Source organism: Leptinotarsa decemlineata, unplaced genomic scaffold (genome assembly GCF_025532065.1).
Source record: "Leptinotarsa decemlineata unplaced genomic scaffold, Ldec_3_MD MMD2_tig00000251_RagTag_RagTag, whole genome shotgun sequence".
Lineage (NCBI taxonomy): Eukaryota > Metazoa > Arthropoda > Insecta > Coleoptera > Chrysomelidae > Leptinotarsa > Leptinotarsa decemlineata.
The window spans coordinates 272,842-297,437 of NW_027412547.1; the positions used below are offsets into that span (position 1 = coordinate 272,842).

The 24,596-nt window shown below is 36.6% G+C and overlaps 1 protein-coding gene and 1 long non-coding RNA gene across 2 annotated transcripts; one reads left to right on the plus strand and one right to left on the minus strand.

Annotated features, from left to right (window-relative positions):
* Positions 1-1,529: 1,529 nt before the first annotated feature.
* On the minus strand, positions 1,530-3,274 carry LOC141481688 (uncharacterized). Its single transcript, XR_012465107.1, has 2 exons — positions 3,157-3,274; positions 1,530-1,777 (listed from the first exon to the last, which is right to left on the minus strand). It is a non-coding gene; the product is annotated as an uncharacterized lncRNA (long non-coding RNA).
* Positions 3,275-13,279: 10,005 nt separating this feature from the next.
* Positions 13,280-24,589, plus strand: LOC111504452 (putative fatty acyl-CoA reductase CG5065). Its single transcript, XM_023159005.2, has 9 exons — positions 13,280-13,498; positions 21,080-21,305; positions 21,417-21,668; positions 21,895-22,040; positions 22,176-22,285; positions 22,363-22,555; positions 22,826-23,062; positions 23,881-24,138; positions 24,378-24,589. The coding sequence occupies exons 2-9, from the start codon at positions 21,090-21,092 to the stop codon at positions 24,472-24,474; spliced, it is 1,509 nt and encodes a 502-aa protein (XP_023014773.2). The 5' UTR covers positions 13,280-13,498; positions 21,080-21,089; the 3' UTR covers positions 24,475-24,589.
* The last annotated feature ends 7 nt before the right edge of the window (positions 24,590-24,596 follow it).

Here is a 24,596-nt window from a genome sequence, read left to right on the forward strand (position 1 = left end):
GCAATATTGGTGTTAATTTTGATCCCCAATAAACTTTACGAAGCAGAAAGCAGAATTTTCTGTCCAGGTATAATTATATCCGGTTCGGAGACATTTATCTTCTTGGAGAGAACCGATGCCTGGGTTTTTGTGGTATTGAATTGAATCTGGTTACTTTCACCCCAATTCGGAATTACCTCTAGACCCTCATTAAGAAATGGAACATCCTGCTGCCGGTGAAGATGTGCATCACAAAATTATCTCCGGCCGGGAAAATTTACATTCTTTAACCGATTCAAATCTATCATTTTATAAAATATGAACGAAACTAGGTTGAAAAGGAAATTTTCACTTGAAAGTATTAGCCTAAGCATCTTACAAACTGAAAATGAACTAGAAATTGTGTTAAATTCAATAAGTTTTTTTTAATAATCATTGATGACGTTTATTGAAAGTCGAATTCACAGAATCGAAGCTAGACTAAAATTTATCAAAAAAAATCCCATGAAATTTTGAGAGAACGATCAATAAAATAATAATTCGCCTGCACTATTCATATAGGTATCGTTTTTCACATTTACCGTATCATAAAATTTAGGAATGAACTCAATAGAAAGACATGAAAGGCGAAATTTCGACATTGCACAATCGACACAAACCGTTTATCTTTCACAAAAATTGCAGAAGAAAGTAAATCGGATGCACGTAAATATTATATAACGAAGTATAATTTAGTTCACGATATAACTTTTTAAATGTAATCGAATTAAGCTAGTGGGTCTCATTATTTCGTCAACGGAGACAATGTAAGATTGAAATGATTTATTAACATTTCATAGTTTTTTCAGCTAGACTATTACTATTGTTATGGAAATGGCGGACACTTTTTTACCGTTATTTTTTTTAAATTCGATGTTGTCATCATTCTATGTATTACTTTTTGTATTGAGTTGAATACTAGAAGGACGTTTCATTGTCTGTAATATGAATAGGAAAGAGTAGAAAAAAACATAATTTTTCAATTGTTTTTCTTTCATATTTATGTCTGCATATACCGTAAATATGTTTCATCTTAAAGTAGGTATAAGTAATAGTTACCATTCACATCAACAAAATAAAAGAAGTAATGAGTTGTTATGTTCGTGAGGCTCATCGATGACATTTTGAAAAGTGAAAAAGTATCATCAATTCTCAAGAAAGCTGTGGTAAACCTATACACGGAAAAGGGCGATTTCACTTATAACAACCTTCACAAAATGTCTAGAAAAGGCGATAAAAACGAAGCTAGATAAATTGATTGATGTAGCCGTTACAGGTTTTGAAGAATACGAGAGACAACACTGAGGTTATTTGAAAGTAACTTGAACAATAGGAAACAAATAGTAAGAATTAGACACCACGATAGCATGCATAAAGAAATAAGTTATACCCCAAGGTATTGTCCTTGGTCCATTGTTGTTTCCTATACATATGAATGATCCATTTTTGATTAAAACCGCTGGGACGAGCTTACTGAAATCAGCGATTGGTTTGAAAATAAAAAACTGACAATGGATTTCGATAAAACTCATTTTATTTCTTTCACGAACTACAAGTGATACGAACAAAACATTAAATCAGGTACCTCGGAGTAATCCTCGACTCACACATGGGATGGAATTACCACTTAAACCAAGTAACGAAAACAATCAAACTGTTATTATTCAAATTCAAGTACCTGAAGAAAATTTAAAACACTACTCATCTGGTTGAGTCACGTTATGGGATCCTTTCCTGGGGAAAAGTAGCTTCTGTACACCTGGAAAAACTAGAAGTTTGTCAAAAGAAGATATTAAAAATGATTAATAATAAAAAAGACATACTCAACAGATGATTTATTCGACGAAACAAGAATATAATCATATATAGTTACAAAAATGAACATATTCTACAACAAATAGCTATGATACCGCAGTAAAACTAAAGATTTAGCACAAACAAATCTGGTCAAAGGAATAATAGGTCAAAGAGCTTATGAATATCTAGCCTGTAAGATTGACAGATATTTAGGTATAAAACATCGAAAAAGGTGAATATCAGAACTTCTTTCAATAAATACTCCAATACTGAATAAATGATAGTTTTTTTGAGAATTCTCCTCAATATTTGAACAAACAGCGTATGACCATTTTTGCAACATGACAATGTGTATTTTGAGCTATCCTTATGAGATAGATATATGCCATCATAGATTTTTTGGCATATCTATAAAAGGAAAACAATACGCAGTGAATTGTGTATTTTTCATTTGGGCGACAATCTTTATCTCCAAAAAATAGTTAGAAATCCAATTCGTTCATCAATTGAATACGTCATACGAATTTAATAGGTATCCATACACGATCAATATTATTTAATCAATATTATTGACGTAATATGTGTTAAAAAACACTAGTTCTCAGTCTACAACTATAAACAACCTTCTTGATTTTATTACAGTGAAAATTTATGGATTTCATTTTTCAATTTTCAAGAATTTTCACCGTTTAGGTTCTTCCCTTAGTACACAAATCTTCACTTTTCATAATCTTATCTTGGAATAAGCTGGAGCTTTCGGTTATGTATTCATTATTTATGAAATTGACGAAATTAAAATCGATTATACTCGACTTCTTATATACATATCGTGTCAAGGTCAAATTGTCGAGGATGAAATTCAGTTATTTATCTGAAAACTTTCGTAAGTTTTAGGCGACATTGACACAATTTCGCACCTAAAAGTGCTGTGAAAATGTCTAACAGTCTAACCCAGGCTGGATATCACAAAGAAGTAACATTTAAATGAGTATTTTGTATAACACGCCAAAAGTTCACTCCCGAAATTATTCAAAAATTATTCTGCGATAATTATGACTATATCGAAAGATTGAGAATTTTTTTCAGTTATCAAAAATGTTTCTTCATTTATTCAATTTTTAAGAAACTGGGTTTAAAAATTCAAAGAAAGAATTCGTAAAATTTGCATTTATAACGCCGGAACATACATTTTCGTAACTTTTCCTATTAGGTAACAAATATTGTTGCATGAGTTATGACGGAATCATTTCTGTATTCAATTTTTCACAGAAGTGCTAATTACGATAACCAACAAACATCATTTGACGAACTTGAAAATATTATATATCAGAGTCCACCAACCTTGGTTTTTCCCAATTCGACCGTCTCGTGGAACCCATTTGTGAAAGTTTTGCGACCCAAACAGAACTGTTATTATCTGATGACTTCGCAGAAGTATGACTCTGAATTTGCTCTGTCGTAATATCACAAGAATAGTTTACAGGGTATCTTATTACACTCGAAAACATTTTCTGCTTGATTTTGCATGTTTATTTATAAATTCAGACAAAATTATGATGATTTTCTATTCGAATAGATTCCCATCTCTTCATTAAACAATCTCTAGTTTTGAAAATTACCTAAAAATGTGGATTACAAAATACTATTAATGATTCACTATGAATTTTTTCGTGGCCACCTGGCTGACCAGATTTGCCGCTCGATGACATTTGGCAATGGTGGTGTTGTGTTAATGAACGTGTGTTTGCGAAATTTTTATTCCGAAAACTATATCCTCGAAGATGAGCCCCAAAGTGGTCGACCTACAGTAATCCAAGACAAGGATTTCAAGAGACTGACCCACCACAAACGGTGCGTGGGATGACGGAAGAACTGGGCGCTAAGCTCCCATACGATTTTGATTGTTTAAAACGTATTGGAAATGTCAACAAATTCGAAAAGTGGGTGTCCCACAATTTGAATGATCGACATATATTGTCACGTTTCAAGGTCCGTTCTTCTTTGCTTTTGCGCAACCAAAACGATTCTTTTTCGGATCGGATCATCACGTGTAATGAAAAGTGGATCCTCTATGGCAACAGGAGACGTTTAGGACAGTGCTTGGACACCAATAAGACACCCAGTTACTTCCCAGAGATGAAAACCCACCAAAAAAAGACCATGGTTACTGTACGGTGGTCAGCGGCTGGTGTGCTTTACTATAACTTTCTGCAATTGGGCCGAACCATCACAGCAGAGTTCTATTGTGAGGAAATCCATATTCACAAGGATTGAACGTTCATTACTTCGAAGAAAATAATGTGTTGGCTGCTTTGAAACAGATAAAACCAAAAATGACAAAGGTCCAGACAGCATCCCTGCACTGATTTTGTCAGAGATTGTGCATATGTTTTGGTTCGTCCATTGACAATATTAATAAATATTTGCATCAAAACTAGTACCACCCCAGATCTATGGAAATTATCTCTTAAGTTCGGCCAATTTATAAAAAAGGGGACAAGTTTGATGTCGGTAATTTTAGACCCGTATCAATAATATGCAACTTCACCAAAGTGTTTGAAATCCTTATCTATAGCAGGTTATAAACTCATTTGAGCAAACAAATGACACCACTTCAACATGGTTTTATGAAAGGTCGCTCGACAATCACCAACCTTTTCAATGTTACCCAATATATTTCTGAAACCATTGATAGGAGATCCCAAACTGATGTCATATATACGGTCTTCAACTCTTCCTCAATCTGAAACGTGTTGAGCAACGGTGTTTTCGCAACAATCTTTCTTTAAACGCGAGTAAATGCAATGTAATGACGTACACACTAAAAAATCGTCCATTTTCATATCAATATTTAATAAACGATATTCCACTTCAACGGCCTCTCACATTTACCGATCTGGGCGTTACCTTTGACACAAAACTTTCTTTCGTACCACACATTGAAGCAATAGGTCTACTGCAAGCAGAATTTATTGCACGAATCTCCGGAGATTTCTTGGATCCATCTACATCGAAAACCTTATACTATGCTTTCGTCAGATTAAAATTAGAATATGCATCCATAATCTGGAATCCAGATTATAGATCAGACAATGTCTATCCACCGATTGGATTTCCCCATGATGCATTGGTAGCTAGACATGCTATGAATAGCTTGATTTGCTGTCATGATTGTCACTCCACAATTTTTCTTTTTAATTATTGACCCACATATTCTGCAAAAACTTAATTTCAATGTACCTAAACCAACCTCTAGAGTGGTTAATCCTTTTTATCTCCCAACACCACGTGCAAATATTCTGAAACGTTCACCTCTGCATAACATGTGTGTCAAATGCAATTCAGCAAGTTGTGAGCTCGACATTTTTTACAGTTCCATCTCAGAGATTAGGTCTTTTACTTCATCTAATTCTATATGTATTGTTTTTATCTTATAACTTATTGTAATTGTATTGTACTGTGATTTGACTTATATCACTGTTCTGTAGTTGGGTATAATCTGTAGAATAGTGTATAAATAATAAATAATGCACCGTGTCACACATCAATAAAAACAATGGCAAAATTGTATGAATTGGGCTCCGAATTGCTTCCGTATCCACCGTATCTACCCTCCAGCGACTTTTTACTGTTCTCAGACTTCAGAGTGTGCAGAAATTGCATCAGCAGCAGCCGTCACTGGTCAACAGAAGAGGTGCGGTCCTGCTCCATGACAACGCCCGTCTGCGTATCACCGTCCCAAAATTAAACGAATTGAGCGTCGAACTTCTGCATCACCCACCATACTTCCCAGACTTTTAGCCAACCGACTATCATCTCAAGTACTTCGATAACTTTCTCACCGGTATAACCTTCTCCAATCAGGAACAGGCACACAATTTTTATGATGACGGAATTAATAGACTCGTGACCCTTCCAGCAAAGGGCCACAAAAAGGTTGATAGCGTTGGGCCTGTGGCGAGTGATACCACACCATTGTTTTTTTATCAAAAAGTACTAAACATGAATTCTTCCCATACAAATTTTAAGTTTAAATTAAGGGGGAAGGGTTCAATTTACGTCCGCGCTGTATACTTAATATCCCTTGTGAAAACGGACACTTCTTCAGAAAGGAAGTGAAGTAAATTACTTCAGGCATTACATTGTCTTTCAACCAATTGAGATACGACTGAAAAAAGGAGCTTTTTATGAAATATTGTGTGTTCAATGTTTTCTTTCATTTGAATTCAATATACACACATCGGAAAAGTCTAGGGATATTTTTATAACATACTAAATATCATAAAAATAAATGCATGAGGTCGTTTAATTTCGATTAAATTGGTACACTCGACCACCCTGTAGATTTCTATGGGTTGAACAAAGCCTGCAAAAACGATAACTAATCTTTTATCAAGTTTTTTACAAACTGTAGGTTTTCGGCTAAAATGAATAATCTGAAAGTGTCGAGTTTGTACATTCTATGCAGTTCTTGCTCAGCAATTAAACTGGAAATATTGTGCTTTAACATGGAACGCCATCACTTACCATTGGCTGAGATGAATAGAGCTGTAGGGCTTCTTCAAGGTGGCATGCGACAAAATGATGTAGCTCTTCGTTTGGGGGTCTCCCAAAGTGTTATCAGTCGATTGTGGCGGCGTTTCCGTGAAACTGGCAGTCCAGCCGAACAACATCCAGGGCGAGGACGCGCTACAACTGCAGTTCAAGATCGATTTTTGGTCTTAATCGCAAAAACACAACCGACAATCACAGCACCTGAGTTGGTTAACGTGTTGCAGCAGACGCACCAGGTAACCATTGGTCGTGATACTGTCAGAAATCGACAGCATGAAGCAGATCTCCACAAGAGAAGGCCACTTAGATGTCCACCTTTGTCGAGAGGCAATCGCGGTAGAAGATTAGAGTGGTGTCAAGAACATCAAAACTGGGATGCAAATGATTGGGCCACAGTTTTGTTTACAGACGAATCCAGATTTGGATTTCATCCAGATTCTCGTCGAGTAAGACTGTGGAGACGACCTGGAAATAATGAACGTTTGAGACACGTCCAGGAAGTCCACACATACAGAGGTGGTACAGTAATGTTATGGGGCGGAATCATGATCGGCGGCAGAACCGATCTCGTTTTTCCAAATCGCTCCCTCACAGCTCGACAGTACCTCGACACCATTCTTCTACCTATAGTCCGTCCGTTTGCTGGTGCTGTTGGTGAAAACTTCCACCTAATGCACGATAATGCTCGTCCACATGTCGCGCGTCTAGTGACTGACTGGCTCACCAACGAAGGAGTTGATGTATTGCCATGGCCAGCACAATCACCGGACCTGAATCCCATCGAGCATGTGTGGGACATGCTTCAACGAAGAGTTACTCCGCATATGGGGAACATTCACACAACGTTTCAATTGAGAGAGCTTTTAATCGCTGAATGGGCAAATGTACCTCAACAAGACATTGACAATCTCATTTTGTCGATGCACGATAGATGTAGGACCGTAATAAACCAGCGTGGAGGCCATACTTTGTACTGATTCCAATTTTTTTTGTATTATGATTTTTTTTTCGGGGTGCCAAAGAAGAGCCATATTTTTTTTAGTTTTGCTTATATGCGAACTCAGTATTTTTGACCATTTAATAAATTTTGTTGTAAGTTACATTCGTTTAATAATCACCCGTCAACTTGTTTTTCCCTAAAGCGATCTAAAAAAAAATTATTGCCATTTTTTAAAATATCCCTAGACTTTTCCGATGTGTGTATTATTGTAAATAATGTTGGAATTCAAAAAAGGTTATTTTTGTATTGCATTGGAAAAATGATGATTTGAATAATTTTCATAAAGAAATAGTTGGTTTCATATTTCAGTGCAATTGCAATAAATAATAACATAGGAAATGATGAGTAACCTCATTGCGAGTGATCCAATGAAATGTTATAAGTGAGCCATTAAAATGTAACATCATGATCATGTATTCCTAGTCATTTGCAAAAATAGTAACAGAAATGAAAAACATACAGGATGAGTTATAGATGAGAAACCTTTCATTTTCAGAGTTTATTTCTAATGTTATTTTCCTTCAAAGGGGTTTGATTCTCAAATACCTACTTGTGATGCACTATTTAGAACATTTGGTGTAGTAATCAATATTACTGAAATTTCTCCCAACACCAAACAGTTATCTTAACACCTTGACACGCGTTTCGATCACCAAGTGATCATCTTCGAGAGGAAGATCAAACTGAACTGCTTGATCTTTCTCTTGAAGATGATCACTTGGTGATCGAAACACGTGCCGGGGTGTTAAAATAACACAGAGTCAAATGCTACAAAAGCAATACGCATACATAGAGTGGTCCAACGAAAAGTATGCACCCTGCTTTTCTCCTTTTTTTGTAACTTAACGCAAAAATGCTCGGACAGGTCAATTTTGATTTTGAGGGGGACACATTTAAGATGTATTTTTCTACCTGTGCCTTCAACCCCCTAGCGAGGGTGAGTAACAACCCTAAAATTTTAAATGGAGTGGGGTTGAGTGATATATCATTTGAAAGGGCACAAAATTCTCTTTCTAATTATACCTAATTTGTTGAATTTACTTGAATAGTTATAAAAAAAGCAAGAACATTTACTCGATATTTTTGGTGTTAATGAAAATGCGGAAAAAACGGCATTTTTATCACTACTACATTCCTCAATTTCTCTCGTGCGTTTTTTGGTTCAAATAACAACAGCAGATAAGTGTACAAAAAGAATTTAGGCAAACGTTCATTGATTCATTTCGGTTGTTTTTGAAATTATTTCAACTTTAGTGTAAAATTGGTTTATTCCATTCCTGATCGAGTTGAAATTGTTAAACTTTATTATCAACATAATAGTTGTGCTAGACTTACTGCTCGCCTCTTTAATAACAGTCAACCGGGGAAAAAAGTGAATGATTCGTACGTTGCCAATTTAGTCCAAAAGTTTGTCGATACCGGATCTGTCTGTGATGTGAAACACCAGCCACGGAAACCGATCAGAAATGAAGCAGTGGAAGTCGCTGTTTTGGGACATGTTGAATTGGATCATACTTAAAGTACCCGTCATCTTGCTGCAGCCTCAGGTGTCTTCCGTTCGTCCATAATACGGATATTAAAAGCCTATAAATTTCATCCGTACAAAATTAAATTAGTACAGGAACTCAATGAAGATGATCCTGATAGAAGGCTGCAATTTTGTGAACAACTGAGCCAGCTACTAATTGATGATCCTCACCTATCATTCAACACGTGCTTTTCCAATGAGAGTAAATTTTTTTTGAATGGAGCTGTGAATAGGCATAATTGCCGTTACTGGGATGACAGTAACCCACACTTATTCCGAGAGGTCCATACCCAGTACCCTCAAAAAATCAATGTCTGGTGTGGCATATTAGGTAGTCATATCGTAGGGCCACTTTTAATTCCTGGGAATTTAACTGGTGAGGTTTACCTGAACATGCTTGAAGATACAATTGATCCTCTCATAACAGAAATAATTGAAAATGACCAAAATCATAATGATGATCGGCTTCATTTCCAGCAAGATGGAGCACCTCCTCACTATGTTGCTCCGGTAAGAGAGTTTTTAGATGACCGGTTTCCTGGACGGTGGATTGGAAGGAGAGGCCCCATCGAATGGCCTGCCAGGTCACCTGATTTATCGCCTTTACACTTTTTCCTTTGGGGACACTTGAAAAATAAATGTTTTGCTACGCAGCCCGAGTCCATAGAAGATCTTCGCCAACGAATTACAGCAGAGTGCAGAAGTATAACACCTGATATGCTACAGAATGTTAGGAATAGATTTGAACGAAATCTGTATTATTGTATGGAAGCAAATGGGTCACATTTTCAGCACTTGCTGAAGTAGGATTCTACTAAGTACTGTGGGCCTAGACTCGCCTTCCCTACTCTACAGAACGGTTTGGTGCTGGGAAAAAATTCCAGTAATATTCTCATTTATCTCTTGAATATCCTTATTGAATTGACTAGCAGGTTGTTATCGTCAGGAGGCCAGTGTTTAATATTCATAACTAGCTGCTGAGAATCGCACGTTGAAAGGTAACACCTCGTTAGTCTTTGACTCGCATAGGTTTTGACTTCTTAGGGTCGTCGTTCATGAGGGGGCACCGGATGGTTAGTGGAAATACAGATTTTGACAGATTTCACTTGGGAAAATTGGGAAATTGAAGAAAATTGTGAATTTTACATCTTATAAGCTTTTATTTATTTCGCACTGTTCGTATGTAAGTTCATCAGTTGGAGGCAAACTTTGCAACATAATTTCGAAGCAATTATTCTCAATTGATTGAGCTGAAAATTTGCATACTACTCTGTTCAATGAATAAGGTGAACAATAATGAATTTTTACTGAAATGGCTCCTCTGTAAATTTATGTAACACGATTTATTCCACTCTGTACATTTCTTTCAAAATAATGTCAATAACCTTAACATGACTCAAAGTTTAAACTATTATCTATATGTTAACCGAAGGAATACATAATTTGCATATTCAAATATTATATTCTGAATATTCAGCTATTCAAATCATATTTATATCATTCAAATATCAGTTTTGAATACTTTTAATAGATTATAGTCTGATATCAATGAAATATATTCAAAATATATATTTCAGCTGATAAATATTTATTTCTCACCCCAGTCGCACTTTGCGACTATCCTAGTCTAGAAATATAGTTAAGGGCAGAAATTGGCCCTTGGAACAAACTGTAAAAATCATTATGGCCCGAAGGCTTCAGAGTTTGGATACCCCTGATTTAGACTTTCAAAAAGCCTTCGATCAAAAAGAACATTATGTTATTCTCAGCAAATTGACAAAATTGGGACTCTCTAACCAACTGCTTACTCTAATTGAATTATATCTAGTTAACAGAAAACAATTCGTCGAATATGAATCTTTCAAATCGGCTCAGTACGTAGTTACATCAGGGGTACCACAAGTTTCTAATCTTGGACCTCTTTTATTTTTTATTTTTATTAATGATTTGGTAACCTCTTTCAATATTCCTAGCCTACTATTTGCAGACGACCTGAAACTATATTATAAAATCGACGACATTACTGACTGCCAACGTGTACAACATGAATTAGATGTAATCAAACTTTGGTGTAATAATAATCATCTACAACTGAACTACAATCAACCGCGTATATGAGATAAAAGATCTTGGTATAACATACGACAGTAAATTAACATTTACAACACATATAAGGAATATGACAGCTGTTGCAAATAGGATGCTTGGATTCATCTACAGAAATGGCAAAAACTTCAAAAGTATTGCCACCTTGAAATTGTTATATTTTGCGTATGTCACATCGAAGTTAGAGTATGGCTCTGTGTTATGGAATCCAGTTTACGACTACAAAAAAACATCAATTGAGAGCGTGCAAAGGAAGTTCCTAAAATACTTATGTCTAAAAGTTGATGGTCAATACCCCACGAGAGGCATCGATCATAACATTTTGTCGACACGATTTGATATGACATCTTTGGAAAATAGGAGAGTTATTCTTGGTATTAAATTTCTGCATAAATTACTAAACAACAATATTGACAGTACGGTTCTTTTACCCGAGATCAATTTCTTAGTACCAAGAAGTGAAGGTCGACACAATCTAAAATTCTACTGCGAAGTATCACGCACAAATGTTATGCTACGATCACCATTGAATTTTATTTGTAGTAGCTTCAATAAAACCTGTAAACATTGCGATATTCATTTTGAACCTCTGAACGCCTTGGTATCATGAATCCACGATCACTTTTAATAATACTATAAATAACATTTGTCATTACTGCTACATTGCATGATTTGTAACTTTTTGTGTTATATACCCAATTTTTCATTACTCTTTTGAAATTCTACGTATACAAATATTTTATATACAGTTTGTTTTAGCATTCACTTTTATACATTTCTATATTCCATTATTTTTAATATTTATTTTATATATACTCTGTAATGATAGTATTTCCTGTAACTGGGTACTCCTGTTGGAAATAAATCGTTGAACGTCGATGGATATGTCTTGAATACGTTTACCATCAACGCTGGTGTTCCCCAGGGATTCATATTGTCTCCTCTTTCAATTGTATATCAACGACTTATTGAAAAAAATCAAGAATCCAATATATTACTTTACTGACGACAGCACACTTGTCTCGTCATTTCCTTTGGATTCCAGGACATCGTCTGCAGATGCACATCTTCACCGGTAGCAGGAGGTTGCATTTCTTAATGAGGGTCTAGAGGTGATTCCGAATTGGGGTGAAAGTAATCAGGTTCAATTCAATTCCACAAAAACCCAGGCATCGGTTTTCTCCAAGGAGATAAATGTCTCCGAACAGGATATAATGATGTCAGGATAGACAATTTCGCTTTCTGTTTCGATAAGTTTGTTGGGTGTTAAAATGGACACCAATATGTCTTGGGCCAATCATGTCGCTGGAATTGCAAGGGCTGCTTCTCAAAAGCTTGGAACACTGTTCCGAACCAGAAAGCTGTACACACCTTTTGATGTTTTATGAAGCTCAGGTCAGACCTTTCTTGGAGTATTGTTCTCATGTATGGAGCTCCACCGCTAAGCATACCCCGAAGCTGGTGGGTTCCATCCAGAAGAGTGCCATCCGCCTGATTGCAGACACGAACATCATACGCAACCTTGATGGTCTGGTACATCGGCGGAAGGTTGAAGATTTGTCTATCTCTTATAGGCACTTTCACGAGAAGTGTATGGATTTTCCTGTGATGCTTGTGTTTTGTCTATAAAAAAAGTATTGGACTTGTCTTGAGAATGGTCTAACATATAATAAATGGAATGGGTAACAAATGATAAACTTTGTAGAAATTATTCAATAGTATTTTCTTCATCCCATATGAAAGTGATTTATTTCAAATTCGTCGAATAAATTAAACAAAGTCGCATATTCATGTTAGTAACACCCTCTATAATTCAAGAACGACTGTTTGTGAATAGTTTATTTTGAAATTAACTGCTTTATTCCTTTCTTTGGAAGATTCACACATTTTTTGTATGAAGGTGAAGCTGTAGAAAGCCAGAATCTTGTTTTCCCAAAAATTGATCCCTTAATGAGATAGTACCCAGTGATATTTCGTATCACTTCCATTCACATGATACCTTCAAGGAATTTTAAAGATGCGAGGGCTGAATCTTTGAAGAAGGGTAAATACACCCTGGTTCAAAGATTCAATGTTTCGCAGGTCCATAAGTTGCTCTATCGTGAAGGAAATATAAATATCTTGTTCGTCTTTAATTGCTGGAGAAAAATATTATTTTTATTATTCGTGGAAGAACTGGTCAGAAGACCCTGAATCCACCTGTTTCGCGTGTTTGCTGCACGCAAATGGTGACCCTCTCTCCCGAACGAAAACGAAAGTGAGACCAAACCGCGAACCGAATCTACCTGCAGTTAGAAACAACACCGACAGAAGTACCATCGAGTGTCTGCTGAAAACAAACTCTTGCCGTGACACTGTTTTTGTTTTTTCAACTTGGATTGCCCTTTGATCGAGGAACCAATTATTTCTACCGTTATAACGCTGTGGTGATCGATGAGAAGCTAGTCGCAGTGAAAGATTGTGGTGGTGACGATTAAAAAACAACTGAAATTTTGGTGAGTCTTTCGAAATTTGGGATTCTCAATATTTTTCATCGTTTCCGTTATGTGTTTCTTGCGAGATATGGAAAAAGTTATGTAATGCGTTGAGACATGGGTCTTATATAATAACCGTAACCCCGATTCGTGTAACGCGACCTCAATTTGATCAGTTGAAAAAAGCAGTCAGCGTATCGATGAAGAAACTTGTTCGTTCGAAAAACTTGGTTTTTAATAAATCTTTATATAATCAAAAAATTTCAATAATAACACACGTACTTCAGCTTGTTTTATTCTGCGGACGACCTCTAATGTGATCTACGAGGTCTGTTAAAAAAATAATGTGAATTTTCATTTTTCTCAAAAAAATGACGAGTGAAACAGGTGAATTATCGCCGTGCATAGTTTTTCCACAATACCGGACGTTTTCTTCGTATTTCTTCAAGATAATACTCCTTATTGACCCCGCGACCATGTGGCAAGAAATCCTGATGTACAATGCCACGGTTATCGAAAAAACAATGAGCAAAACCTGGACATTTAATCGACCTTGCCGTGCTTTTTTTGTCTTGGCTTTCCTCTGGGCTCTACCATTGGGATTATGGACTTTGAATTCGATGTCATGACCACGTACCCATGATTCATCACCAGTTATGACCCTTAAGCGAATTTGGACCGCCATTGATGTCATTCAACAGATTTTGAGCGATGCTCTTGCGATGGATTTTTGGTCAAAATTCAGCAATTTTGGAACGAACTTATGCCCAAATTTATGCCCAAAGTTTTCGAAAAAAAATGAATTACATGGGCCAACTGATGTATCGATATACTCAGCAACTTGTGTGATTCGACGAGTTTCCATACCAGAGGTTCCTTCAGTTCTTGGACCCGAAACGATGGAAAGCTTCCAGACGGGATGAGTCTAATTCCTTGGAAATTTGGGAAACCTCTGGTTTGGGACTTCACCTGCGTAGATACAGTTGCAGCTTCACTTGCTACGTCTAATTCCAGTGGTGCAGCTGCTCATTGCAGAAAAATCAAAATTTCGGAAATACTCCACATTGCTAAGTTCCTACAGTTTCTTTCCTGTTGCTATTGAAAGCTTTCATGTTTTTGGTCACCTTCTGAATTGTTAAATGAAATTGGTAGAAGAATGATGAACTCTACCGATGACAAGTGAGTCTATTCATTTTAATTCAAGGAGTCAGTATCGCCATTCAAAGGGGTAATGCCACATCGATATTGGGTACTCTCCCGTCTGCTCGAAAATTAGATGAAATATTCCTGAACCCACAATGAACAACGCAAAATGGAGTAAGCAGATTGACCACACAGTTAACAGTCACAATATATATTTTTTTTTTATGATTTCAACAATAAAGTGCCGCCAGATGAAAAAAAAAAAACAAATAGCGTAAATTTTTTTAATGAAAATAACGGAATTCACACAATTCAACTAACAATGAAGCAAAAAATTTTAATAAACGTAACTAATAACTAATTATTGAAATGTTTCGATTCAGTGCAACAATTAATTCCAACTCATATTCTAGTAGCCTCTACTAATCCACCAGGTATTTCGATACATGTGTCGTAGCGCTTACGAATGTTTCTGATTACGTTCCTTAGTTCTTGAGGGCTAATATCTGCGCATACCTGTCGAATTCTTGTACAAAGTTCATTTCTATCTCTTGAGCGGTTTTTGTACACCTTTTGTGTGAGAAGTCCCCAGAGAAAAAAGTCCAAAACTGTGAGGTCTGGAGATCTGGGTGACCACTCTATAAACGAACTACCACCTATCCACCTATCCATCGGTTTGGAAAATGTTCGTTAATCCATTGCCTCACAGCTCTGGCATAATGAACTGAACACCCATCTAACTGGACAATTTGATTGTTTATTGATTGGCAGCTCGTAAATAGCATCCAAAAACTCTGTGTTTAAAAATTCTAGAAACCTCTGCGCATTAATGTTTTCCTCAAAAAAGAAAGGACCAATAATTCGTTCGTTCAATATCCCACACCAGACGTTGATTTTTTGGGAATACTGGCTTTTACAGTTTATTACCCAGTTAGGATTATCCGCTGCCCAATAGCGACAATTCTGTGATGGCACAACTCCATTTGTAGTGAAAGTGGCTTCGTCGGTATATGAAATATTTTTTAGTGAATTTCTATTGTTTAAATATTCCTCTTGGGCCCATAAACAATATTCCAAGCGTCTTGCTTCGTCGCCTTCTTGAAGTGTGTGTAAAAATTTTGGTTTGAAAGGTTTAATATTCTTCACTTTGAGACATCTCCGAATAGTTTCTCGTGGAATATTCAAATCTAAAGTGGCATTCCTGATACTGGCATTAGGATTATTTTCGAAATGATCTAAAATGATTTGATCATTCCTGTCATTCATGTTTCCTCTTTGTACAGGATTACTTATTAACATCATTTTTGATACTGCACCAGTTTCATTGAATATTTTATTTATTTTATTTACCGTACCGCAGCTAATACGAGGACGATCTGGATGTCTATCATTAAATACTCTACAAACCTCTGTAGCACTTCTAACGTCATCTCCCGAAAGGCGTACAATTTCTATTTTCTCTCTTACGCTCAATCTTGCAGCCATGAAACAAAATAATTAGAAGAACTGTAAGGTGAATATTGTTGACAATAGTACACTTAAATCTTTCGCTGCAATATCATTTCCATGGCAACTAAGATTTAAATTGAAATATTAGGTCTTAGTTTTAGTTAATTTGCGTGAAAACTTGAATGTAATTCCGTTATTTTCATTAAAAATATTTACGCTATTTGTTTTTTTTTTCATCTGGCGGCACTTTATTGTTGAAATCATAAAAAAATATTCTCATGCCTATATCTGTTGATATAGGGTGTTTTTTGTAACTGTTAGCTGTGTGAGTTTTCGAATTTTTGAGTTGTCATAACTTTGTTAATAATGAATATTTTTTCATGAAATTTTGGTCACACCTGTTTAGAGGCACTCTGAATCCAGTGGCGTAGGGATTTTTTCAATAAAAACATCGCTAATAGAAAATCCCGATTTTCGACTAAGCAAAAATATCGTAGTATGCCCTGAAACTTTAATAAACATTTCAAATTTTGTCCCAAGGTAGACCTTTTATTATTAAAATCGGTTTACCACTTCAAATTTTAGGGGGGTGTTTCCATTAAAAATGAGTCACACTGTATGAGTCTAAGATTGTAGATAATTTTGTTGGTCAATTGAAATCCAGGATGAAGTACACATTCTGTGGACACTCATCTGTAACCTTCGATTCTTTCTGGGATTTGTCACTCCCCATCTTTGAAAAATATGTTTATGGGCCAATCGATTGGAGACGTCTTTTGAAAATATAATTTTTGAATTGAAAAATATGGAACTGTCCATGCTTAGACCTGATTATAAATTTATTCCATAACTTCAGTAATTTTGCTAATATTCTCTGCTCATGTTGATGTATTTCTTAACTCTAGTTCACTCATGAAATTAGTTCAGGTAGTAGATAAACAAAAGGATTAGATATGGATCTTCCATTCGTAAAAGTAAAACCGTATATAATCATTTTCACTTGGTGGTAGCCACATATCTCTCAAGGAAGGGCAGTGGAAAAATGATCTGTCGAATTGTTAAAGTGATTAATGCTCGTTGAAAAACCCAGCCTAACAGTTTCTCACGTTAACTCATCCATATGTCAATTAAAAAAATTTATAATACTTATATTTTCTATTAGAACTATGGCATCACTGAAGATCATTTCAACTTTAACGATAGAGTTTTATCATGCAAATGATCGGTCCAATTACGCGAGTACCTACTGGAACTCTAAGAAATCATTAAATTAATGCTGTACGAAAGGTTGCAATAAAAAAATAGTCAGCTAATGTTATACGTCGTAGTGTTTTGTTGTTTACAAAGATGAAGGTTGTGACGTAAAAATTTTATTTCGTTAACCATTGACACTTGAAGGTGCAACGTATTCAAATTACTCGATTCAAAAGTGTAGTCGATACAATTTCACAAATAATTTTTTTAAATCGTACTCTTTATCCTTCATAACTGAAATTGATGAAGTTCAAATTGAAATCATCCTTCTCAATTTACTGAAACAAAACAATGAGCTTGTTTTATGATTTTTGGTTTACAGTTCATTTGGTAGTAGGTAATTTCAAATTGAAAAATAGTGTACTTTGTTTCACCTCTCTAAACAGTGTTGTGCTCCCGTAATTAATTATTAAAAATTGGATTTTCTAGGCCCGTGACGTCGATTTAGAAGATTCGTGGCAAGTTATTTTCCATTCGAAAAGCAGAAATTAATTTGGTCGATACGACCATCATCAGTACCGCACATGGTCTCTTGAAAACGGTGTAAACCGTCTGAGTATCACGACCAAACACCAGAATGTCATCGTGAATTCTTTCAGGTTTGGAGACCAGCTCCCCTACCCTTTTGGCTGATTGTTGGTCTTGAGAGGGACCAATGGGTTCATGACTGATTGATGTCGGCATGAAGTCCTTAGACATCAGTGCCGCCCTTCACGGGATACCGCTACCTGGCTGGGGTGGGATGGATGAGAAAGTTATTCATTCGTTAACGGGGGACATGAGGGCCTCATTTGACAGAGTGTCGGGGCCTTCTATATCGGACGACCAAACAAATATAATTCCAGCTAGTCATGAAATCTTTCTGCAGTTGATTCGATGAGAGGTCCACTGCGCCATCTGCAAACAAAGCCAGGAAACAACTCCACAAACATAGACTCCGGATGGGAGTCGGAATGATGATTGTTATTTCGGAAAGGTGCATATGACATGCTCCAAGATCAGGTGAAAACACATTACCCCTCGCCTCTCATGCAGACCTATGACTTTGTAAAACCTCTCTTTCCCAAAAATATCAACGCGCTTCCGATTTGCTTTGTTTTGCAATTTTTTGATAGATTTTGTCAAAAATTATCATGATACTTAACGATAAAAATCTAATGGCATTAACGCTGCAACTTCTCTGAAAAAATATCACATCAAATGTTACGTTTCCTTGTTTCGATTACTGTTAATTAGAAAGCCACGGTTGATGTTAATTTCTTTATTCAATTACTTATTAGCAGTGAATGCGATACGCATTTAAATATCGGTCAACATTGATTATTACTGTTATCGTTACACATGTTGAATTGGTTTATAACAAAGTAATTTTTCAGCTTGTAGAAAATGTAAAAGCACGAATACATTACAATTTATTCGTGTTTTTACCTTATTAAATGAAATTATCTTCATACCATTATATGATATCGACTGAAAAGTAATACATAAAGAATGTTTTGACGCCTGATCCCTATATTTTTCTTCCTTTTACTCCCTGCGGTACCGGACAAAATAATGGGATGCCTTGAACAAGTGACACCACTCTGGCGGACTTGCTTCACCGTAACATCAGGTCAGGCTAGACTACAAACACTTTCAGAAGGGTTGTATTTCAGGGCGATTTCCTTAGTCCTCTTCCCTTCTGCATCTCACTATTGCGTTTATCCGTTGCGCTCAGAAGTTCTCGAGGGTATAATTGTGGCACCCCCGGAAACCGGAGGCGTAAGGTCACCCATTCATTTTATATGGATGATCCTAAAAGGCAATGCATGGAGGGTCATCTTCAACAACATTGAAGACACCGGCTAGTCAAAGCCCCCGGCCTTCACTTTTATTAGGTCGAGTGAGCTGAAGTCTGAAACTTAGCGGTTCATCATGGCCTGGCAGGCCATAATGGGTATAGAAGTACCTCACAGAAGGGGCAGGACCTGCAGCGAATCGCTTGTGACCATAATGCACTTGCTGTCAGCATGTCCAGCATATGCGGTCTCAGGCCTAAAAGTGCTTCATCACAACTTACGGTACTTTTACGGTATTGAAGATACACAGGTGTTGCCCTACGCTCAGGGGGATGCTGGATCCGTTGTGTCGAATTTATTGGAACTATTCGTTCCTCACCCTCAGGCTCATACAAGCTAATAAGCCTGATGAGGTTCTTCTAGACCATCAGAGCGAGACGATATTTGTCGGGATTTTCAGTTCCTAGCGAGATTTATATCATCCGAAAAGAGGAGGAAAAAACAATGGCCACTCCTTACGGTGTGGGAAGTAGTCATTGTTTGATAATGTTGGCGCGCTCTTCCGAATGTACCGGGATTTCGGAGAATAGGGCTCGACAAGCGCAACCTCATAGTATGTCTACTCATCACTTTTCGATGGAAACAATAATTATATGGTAGCGTTCAACTGTGTTAGTCATGGTACACTGCTTCGGAAACTACAACGGTATGGAATGTTAAGAATGGTTGAGATACGTTGACGACACCTTCATAATATGGAACCATGGCAATGCAGACCTAGACACCTTCATGAAGCACAACTACAACGTGAGTTGTTTTACAATTGAGCAGGAAGTCCACAACGAATTGTCATTCTTAGACGTAAAGGTGAAGAGGGAGGGTCGAAAAAGAACTAGGCATCATCAAAAATGACCTTCATCGGAATGGTAACTCCAGAGTGATGGTGGAACAGACTTTGTCTAGAAGACAGCAAAAGCGTCACAAGGAAGAGAAGCCGCCACAACCAGTACTTGTACTTCCCTACATCAGAGGATTGTCGGAAAGGATGAGAAGATTTGGGTTCAAGTATAACATCAGAACTTGCTTCAGATCTGGGAACACTATCCGTAGCAGCTTAACGAATACCAGGCCACCAAACGCAGACTGCGATTCTAAGTATTAAGTTCGCATTGCCCAGCACAAGAAACACACACAGCGAGGAGAAACCAGCAAATCGGGAATAGCAGACTCATCATCATAACATCAAGTGGTCTCAAGCTGAAATCATCCACAAGGCGAAAAACTGGCTTAGGAGAAAACTCAAAGAAGCCGCATATATGTTTTCCAATCACTCATTTATCCAAGCTAGGGTAGATATATGCAACATATGGAAACCTTTAACCAAGCGGAACACACGACCAACTTCCGCCAAACGGTCAGCTCCCGCTAAATCGGACATAACACTCAAGAAAATGGCAAACCATAGACATGTGTTTCGGGTTTTTGGTCCATCATCAGTATGGTGTAGCTAAGTGTAAGGATGAGCAACACTTGGTTGGTTTTTTTCAGTTAATAGATCTGTATCTATATCAAGACACTCAACAACCATATTTGTATTATTTCCTGGACCCGGATGTCACGCAGGTAGTTATAGCTGCCTCCGTGGTGATTTTGATAGTTTTCTTGTAAACACAAGACGGAAAGATGATAGCACGGTTAGATGATAGCACAGTTTGCTATATAATAATGAAAAGTTATTAAAGCCTGTGTTCGTTGAGCCCTTTTTTCTATGCCACTTGAGTAGCAACATGCTTCTTCATCAGTCATGAATGTAGGCAGTCTGTTTTTGGTTAATTGTTCTCAATGTTTCTTCTTGAGCTCCCTGTTTCTTGTGTCGTTTCGCATGAGTTTCTCAAATGGCACCACTTACTTGAATTGTTGAATAGCAAAATATATTTGTTATGGTCGGTTTCTAAGTATTTGTTCTGTAATTTCACAGGTTCGCTAAAATGGCAGACACCGATATAGAGGAATACCCCGACAGAATTGCTGAGTTGTACAAGGACAAAGTTATCTTCATCACTGGCGGTACCGGATTCGTAGGAAAAGTACTAGTGGAAAAACTTTTGAGATCATGTAGCGGTTTGAAGAAAATCATCTTGCTGATCAGGACCAAAAAAGGAAAGAAGACCCAGGAGCGAATTAGGAGTATCATTAATGATCCAGTGAGTATGAATTTGCAACCGAAGTCGGTCGAGGAGTTTTATCTTTGATGACAATTATAATAACTGGCATTAGTAAAATGTTCACAAGCATGAAACAACTCTATTTTGCAGCTATTCGACTTGGTGAAAAAAGAACGAGGAGCTGATATAACGAATAAAGTAGAAGCTATAGCGGGTGATGTGACCGCACTTGATCTTGGTATTTCCAAAGAAGACAGGGAAGTTATAAAGAACGAAGTAGAATTCATATTTCACTGTGCTGCGACCGTACGGTTTGATGAACCACTGAAGAAAGCGGTGATACTGAATGTCAGAGGGACGAAACTCATGTTGGAATTAGCCAAAGAGTGTATAAAGTTGAAGGTGAGTTGAAATCAAAGACCCAAAAACAAAGCATTCGTGATCTACCAGACCACGCTGTTTTGGCCTACAGTCGTGCTAGACTAAACCATGAATGCCTTGTTGGACACACTTGACCGCAAAAAAATCCTAAATATGAGTTAGCGTGGAAATCAGATAGAAGGCTCTTTGTCTGGTCTTCGTAAGGTGGTACAGGTACTTGTTGATTAATACAGAAACGTTTTTGTAGGTGTTTATTCATCTTTCGACAGCTTACTGCCATCTCCACGAGAGAGTACTATACGAGAAGGTATACCCTCCTCCTGCAGATCCCCACCATGTGATCAAAACAGTTGAATGGATGAGTGATGATGTTATAGATTCGATAACACCAAAGCACGTAACATTTTTATTTTCGCTATAACCGAAACCATTTCGTATTATATTCCTGAGTTCGAATCATCTTATGTGGATTATTCAACGATCTGATGGAAATGGTACGGTACGATTCATGTTCATTATGTATTTCAGGATTTTAGGGAATATTCCTAATACGTATGCTTTCACAAAAGCTTTGGGAGAGTCATTGGTTGCCGATGAGATGGACACCCTTCCGGTTGTTATTTTGAGGCCCTCTGTAGGTGAGATTTCGATTCATATTCATTTTGTCATTCACGTCTTGCCAGAATTTCTCTTTCATTATCCAATATATTTTTAGTTATTCCTGTTTGGAGAGAACCAATCCCTGGATGGACAGACAACATAAATGGACCGGCAGGACTGTTGATCGGTGCCGGAAAAGGAGTTATAAGGACCATGTACTGCAACTCTGACAGATACGCGGACTTTTTGCCAGTAGATATCGGAGTAAATGCTATGGTTATCTGCCCCTTTGAATACCTCAAATCCGGGTAACTAGTTCAACTCAACAAAATAATTGTTTATGTAAAATTGATGCATTACATATCCAATGCATATCCTCTTAACTCTTGAGCGGTACAAAATATCAACGTCGGGCAAATGCATTACTTTTTGATAAGAGGGACACTTTTGTGGCATCACTCATCACCCATTGATGCATCAATATTGTAGTGAGTGACGATTGACGCCACATTATTGTCTCTCTGAGTACTAAAACTCATACCTTTTTACTTAAATTCTATCTAATTTGTCGTTCTCAGTGAAAGAAGAATCTTCAACCTGACAAGTTCATCGGAGTACAAAATTTCTTGGTCTGAAATCATAGACATCGGTAGAAAAGTAATTGAAACCAAAATGCCACTGAACAATGTTGCTTGGTATCCTGGAGGATCGATGAAAAAGTCTAGACTCATCCACAACATCTGCTTCTACATGTTCCAAATATTACCTGCTATATTCGTTGACGCTTTGCTGTTTATATTAGGTTACAAACCAATGTGAGTTTTATTAAAATAGGAATTGTTTTTTAACTTCAACCTTGGAATGGAAGATAATTAGCTGCGAAATTACAATATATATTTATTTCTCCTTGAAATCTACTTCAAATAAATTGATTAATATACCTATATTCAAGATATAAAATGAGTATTTCATTATTACAGAAGGTAAGTATTATTAAATAAAATAATTTTATTTAATTCTGTACATTCTGGTTTAACTTTGCCGATAGTTGTGTCACGAAGTGTTCTGGCGATGCATTGAATTTATTGGAGCCTCTGGAGACACCCTACATTTTGTTTTATAAGAGAGAGGACATTGTTAGATCAAGATCTTCAGATGATGTGGTGTTGCAGGTTTTTCCGGGTTTCCCTGCAGCTAAAAAAGTAAATGCGCCACTGGAATCAATGAAGTCGCCCCGGAGCGCTAATTAATGTTTATTGTTGATTTCGTTTTTATTTTATTTTTATCGTTGCGGGTTTTTCGCCCTCTATCTCAAAAGCGGTCGGGCGTTTAAAAAAAAACCGAAAAAAAATTTGTCACAAATTTAATGCTCTTCAATTTCAATATTGAATTAAATGTTAACATCATTGGAGCTATAAAAATTGAGATAATCGCGAAAAACTGATTTTTGTGACCTTAGACCTTGAATAACTTCCGGTGCAGACACGAGATTCCTTGAGATTTTTGAGACAACTGCTAAAACACCAATATACGAGTTTAGAGCTTATTATCTCTCATTCCGAAATGAAACCCCTAATATGACTAGACTATAAAGTTGAAAATTAATACGTGCCCCAATACATTTGACTTTCAGACTTCTCCGAATTCAGAAGAGAATATCCAAAGGATATGAAGTATTCGAGTACTATGCTAATAACCAATGGGACTTCAACAACGACAATGGTATGGAAGTTCGAGAAATGTTGAATCCTACTGAGAGAAAAATATACAAGGTTGATGGAGATGGAATTGATTACACAGAGTATTTCACTAGTTGCGTTCATTGTACACGGCTGTACATTCTCAAAGAAACTGATGATACTATCCCAGCAGCCAAGAGGCATATGAAACTGTAAGTGGAGTGTTTATGAATCACGTAAGAAGTTTCAAAACTTCAGTAATGAATCGTACTCTCGAATAGAATTAAATCTTGAAGTAAACGTATATAAAAAGTTTCTATTGTTTTGCCAGATATAGTGTTATTAATAATTTCTTCAAATTATTCATTTCATTTCAGTGAAAACTTCGGTTGTTGAACATAAATTCTGATGAGTAATTTAAATGTAAAACATATTATTTCTTCATTTTCAGTATGTGGTTCGTGGATCTTTTCTTCAAAATCATATTATTGGCTGGAATGTTTTACTTACTGTGGACCAAACTATTCAAACCTCTCTTAGGATATTAGCATACTTCAATCCAAAATAGTTTTTCTTCAAATTGTTAAAGCTATGTTATCAGAATAAGTCACTACGAACTGTGAGTTTATATTTTTGTAATGAAATATAATGGTTTTATGTCAAGATGAAT

Coding starts and splice junctions, on each gene's coding strand:
- LOC111504452 (XM_023159005.2), top strand. CDS start 21,090: ATGGCAGACACCGATATAGAGGAATACCCCGACAGAATTGCTGAGTTG. Junction 22,556..22,825: donor TTTGAATACCTCAAATCCGG/GTAACTAGTTCA, acceptor TGTCGTTCTCAG/TGAAAGAAGAATCTTCAACC. Junction 24,139..24,377: donor GCCAAGAGGCATATGAAACT/GTAAGTGGAGTG, acceptor CTTCATTTTCAG/TATGTGGTTCGTGGATCTTT.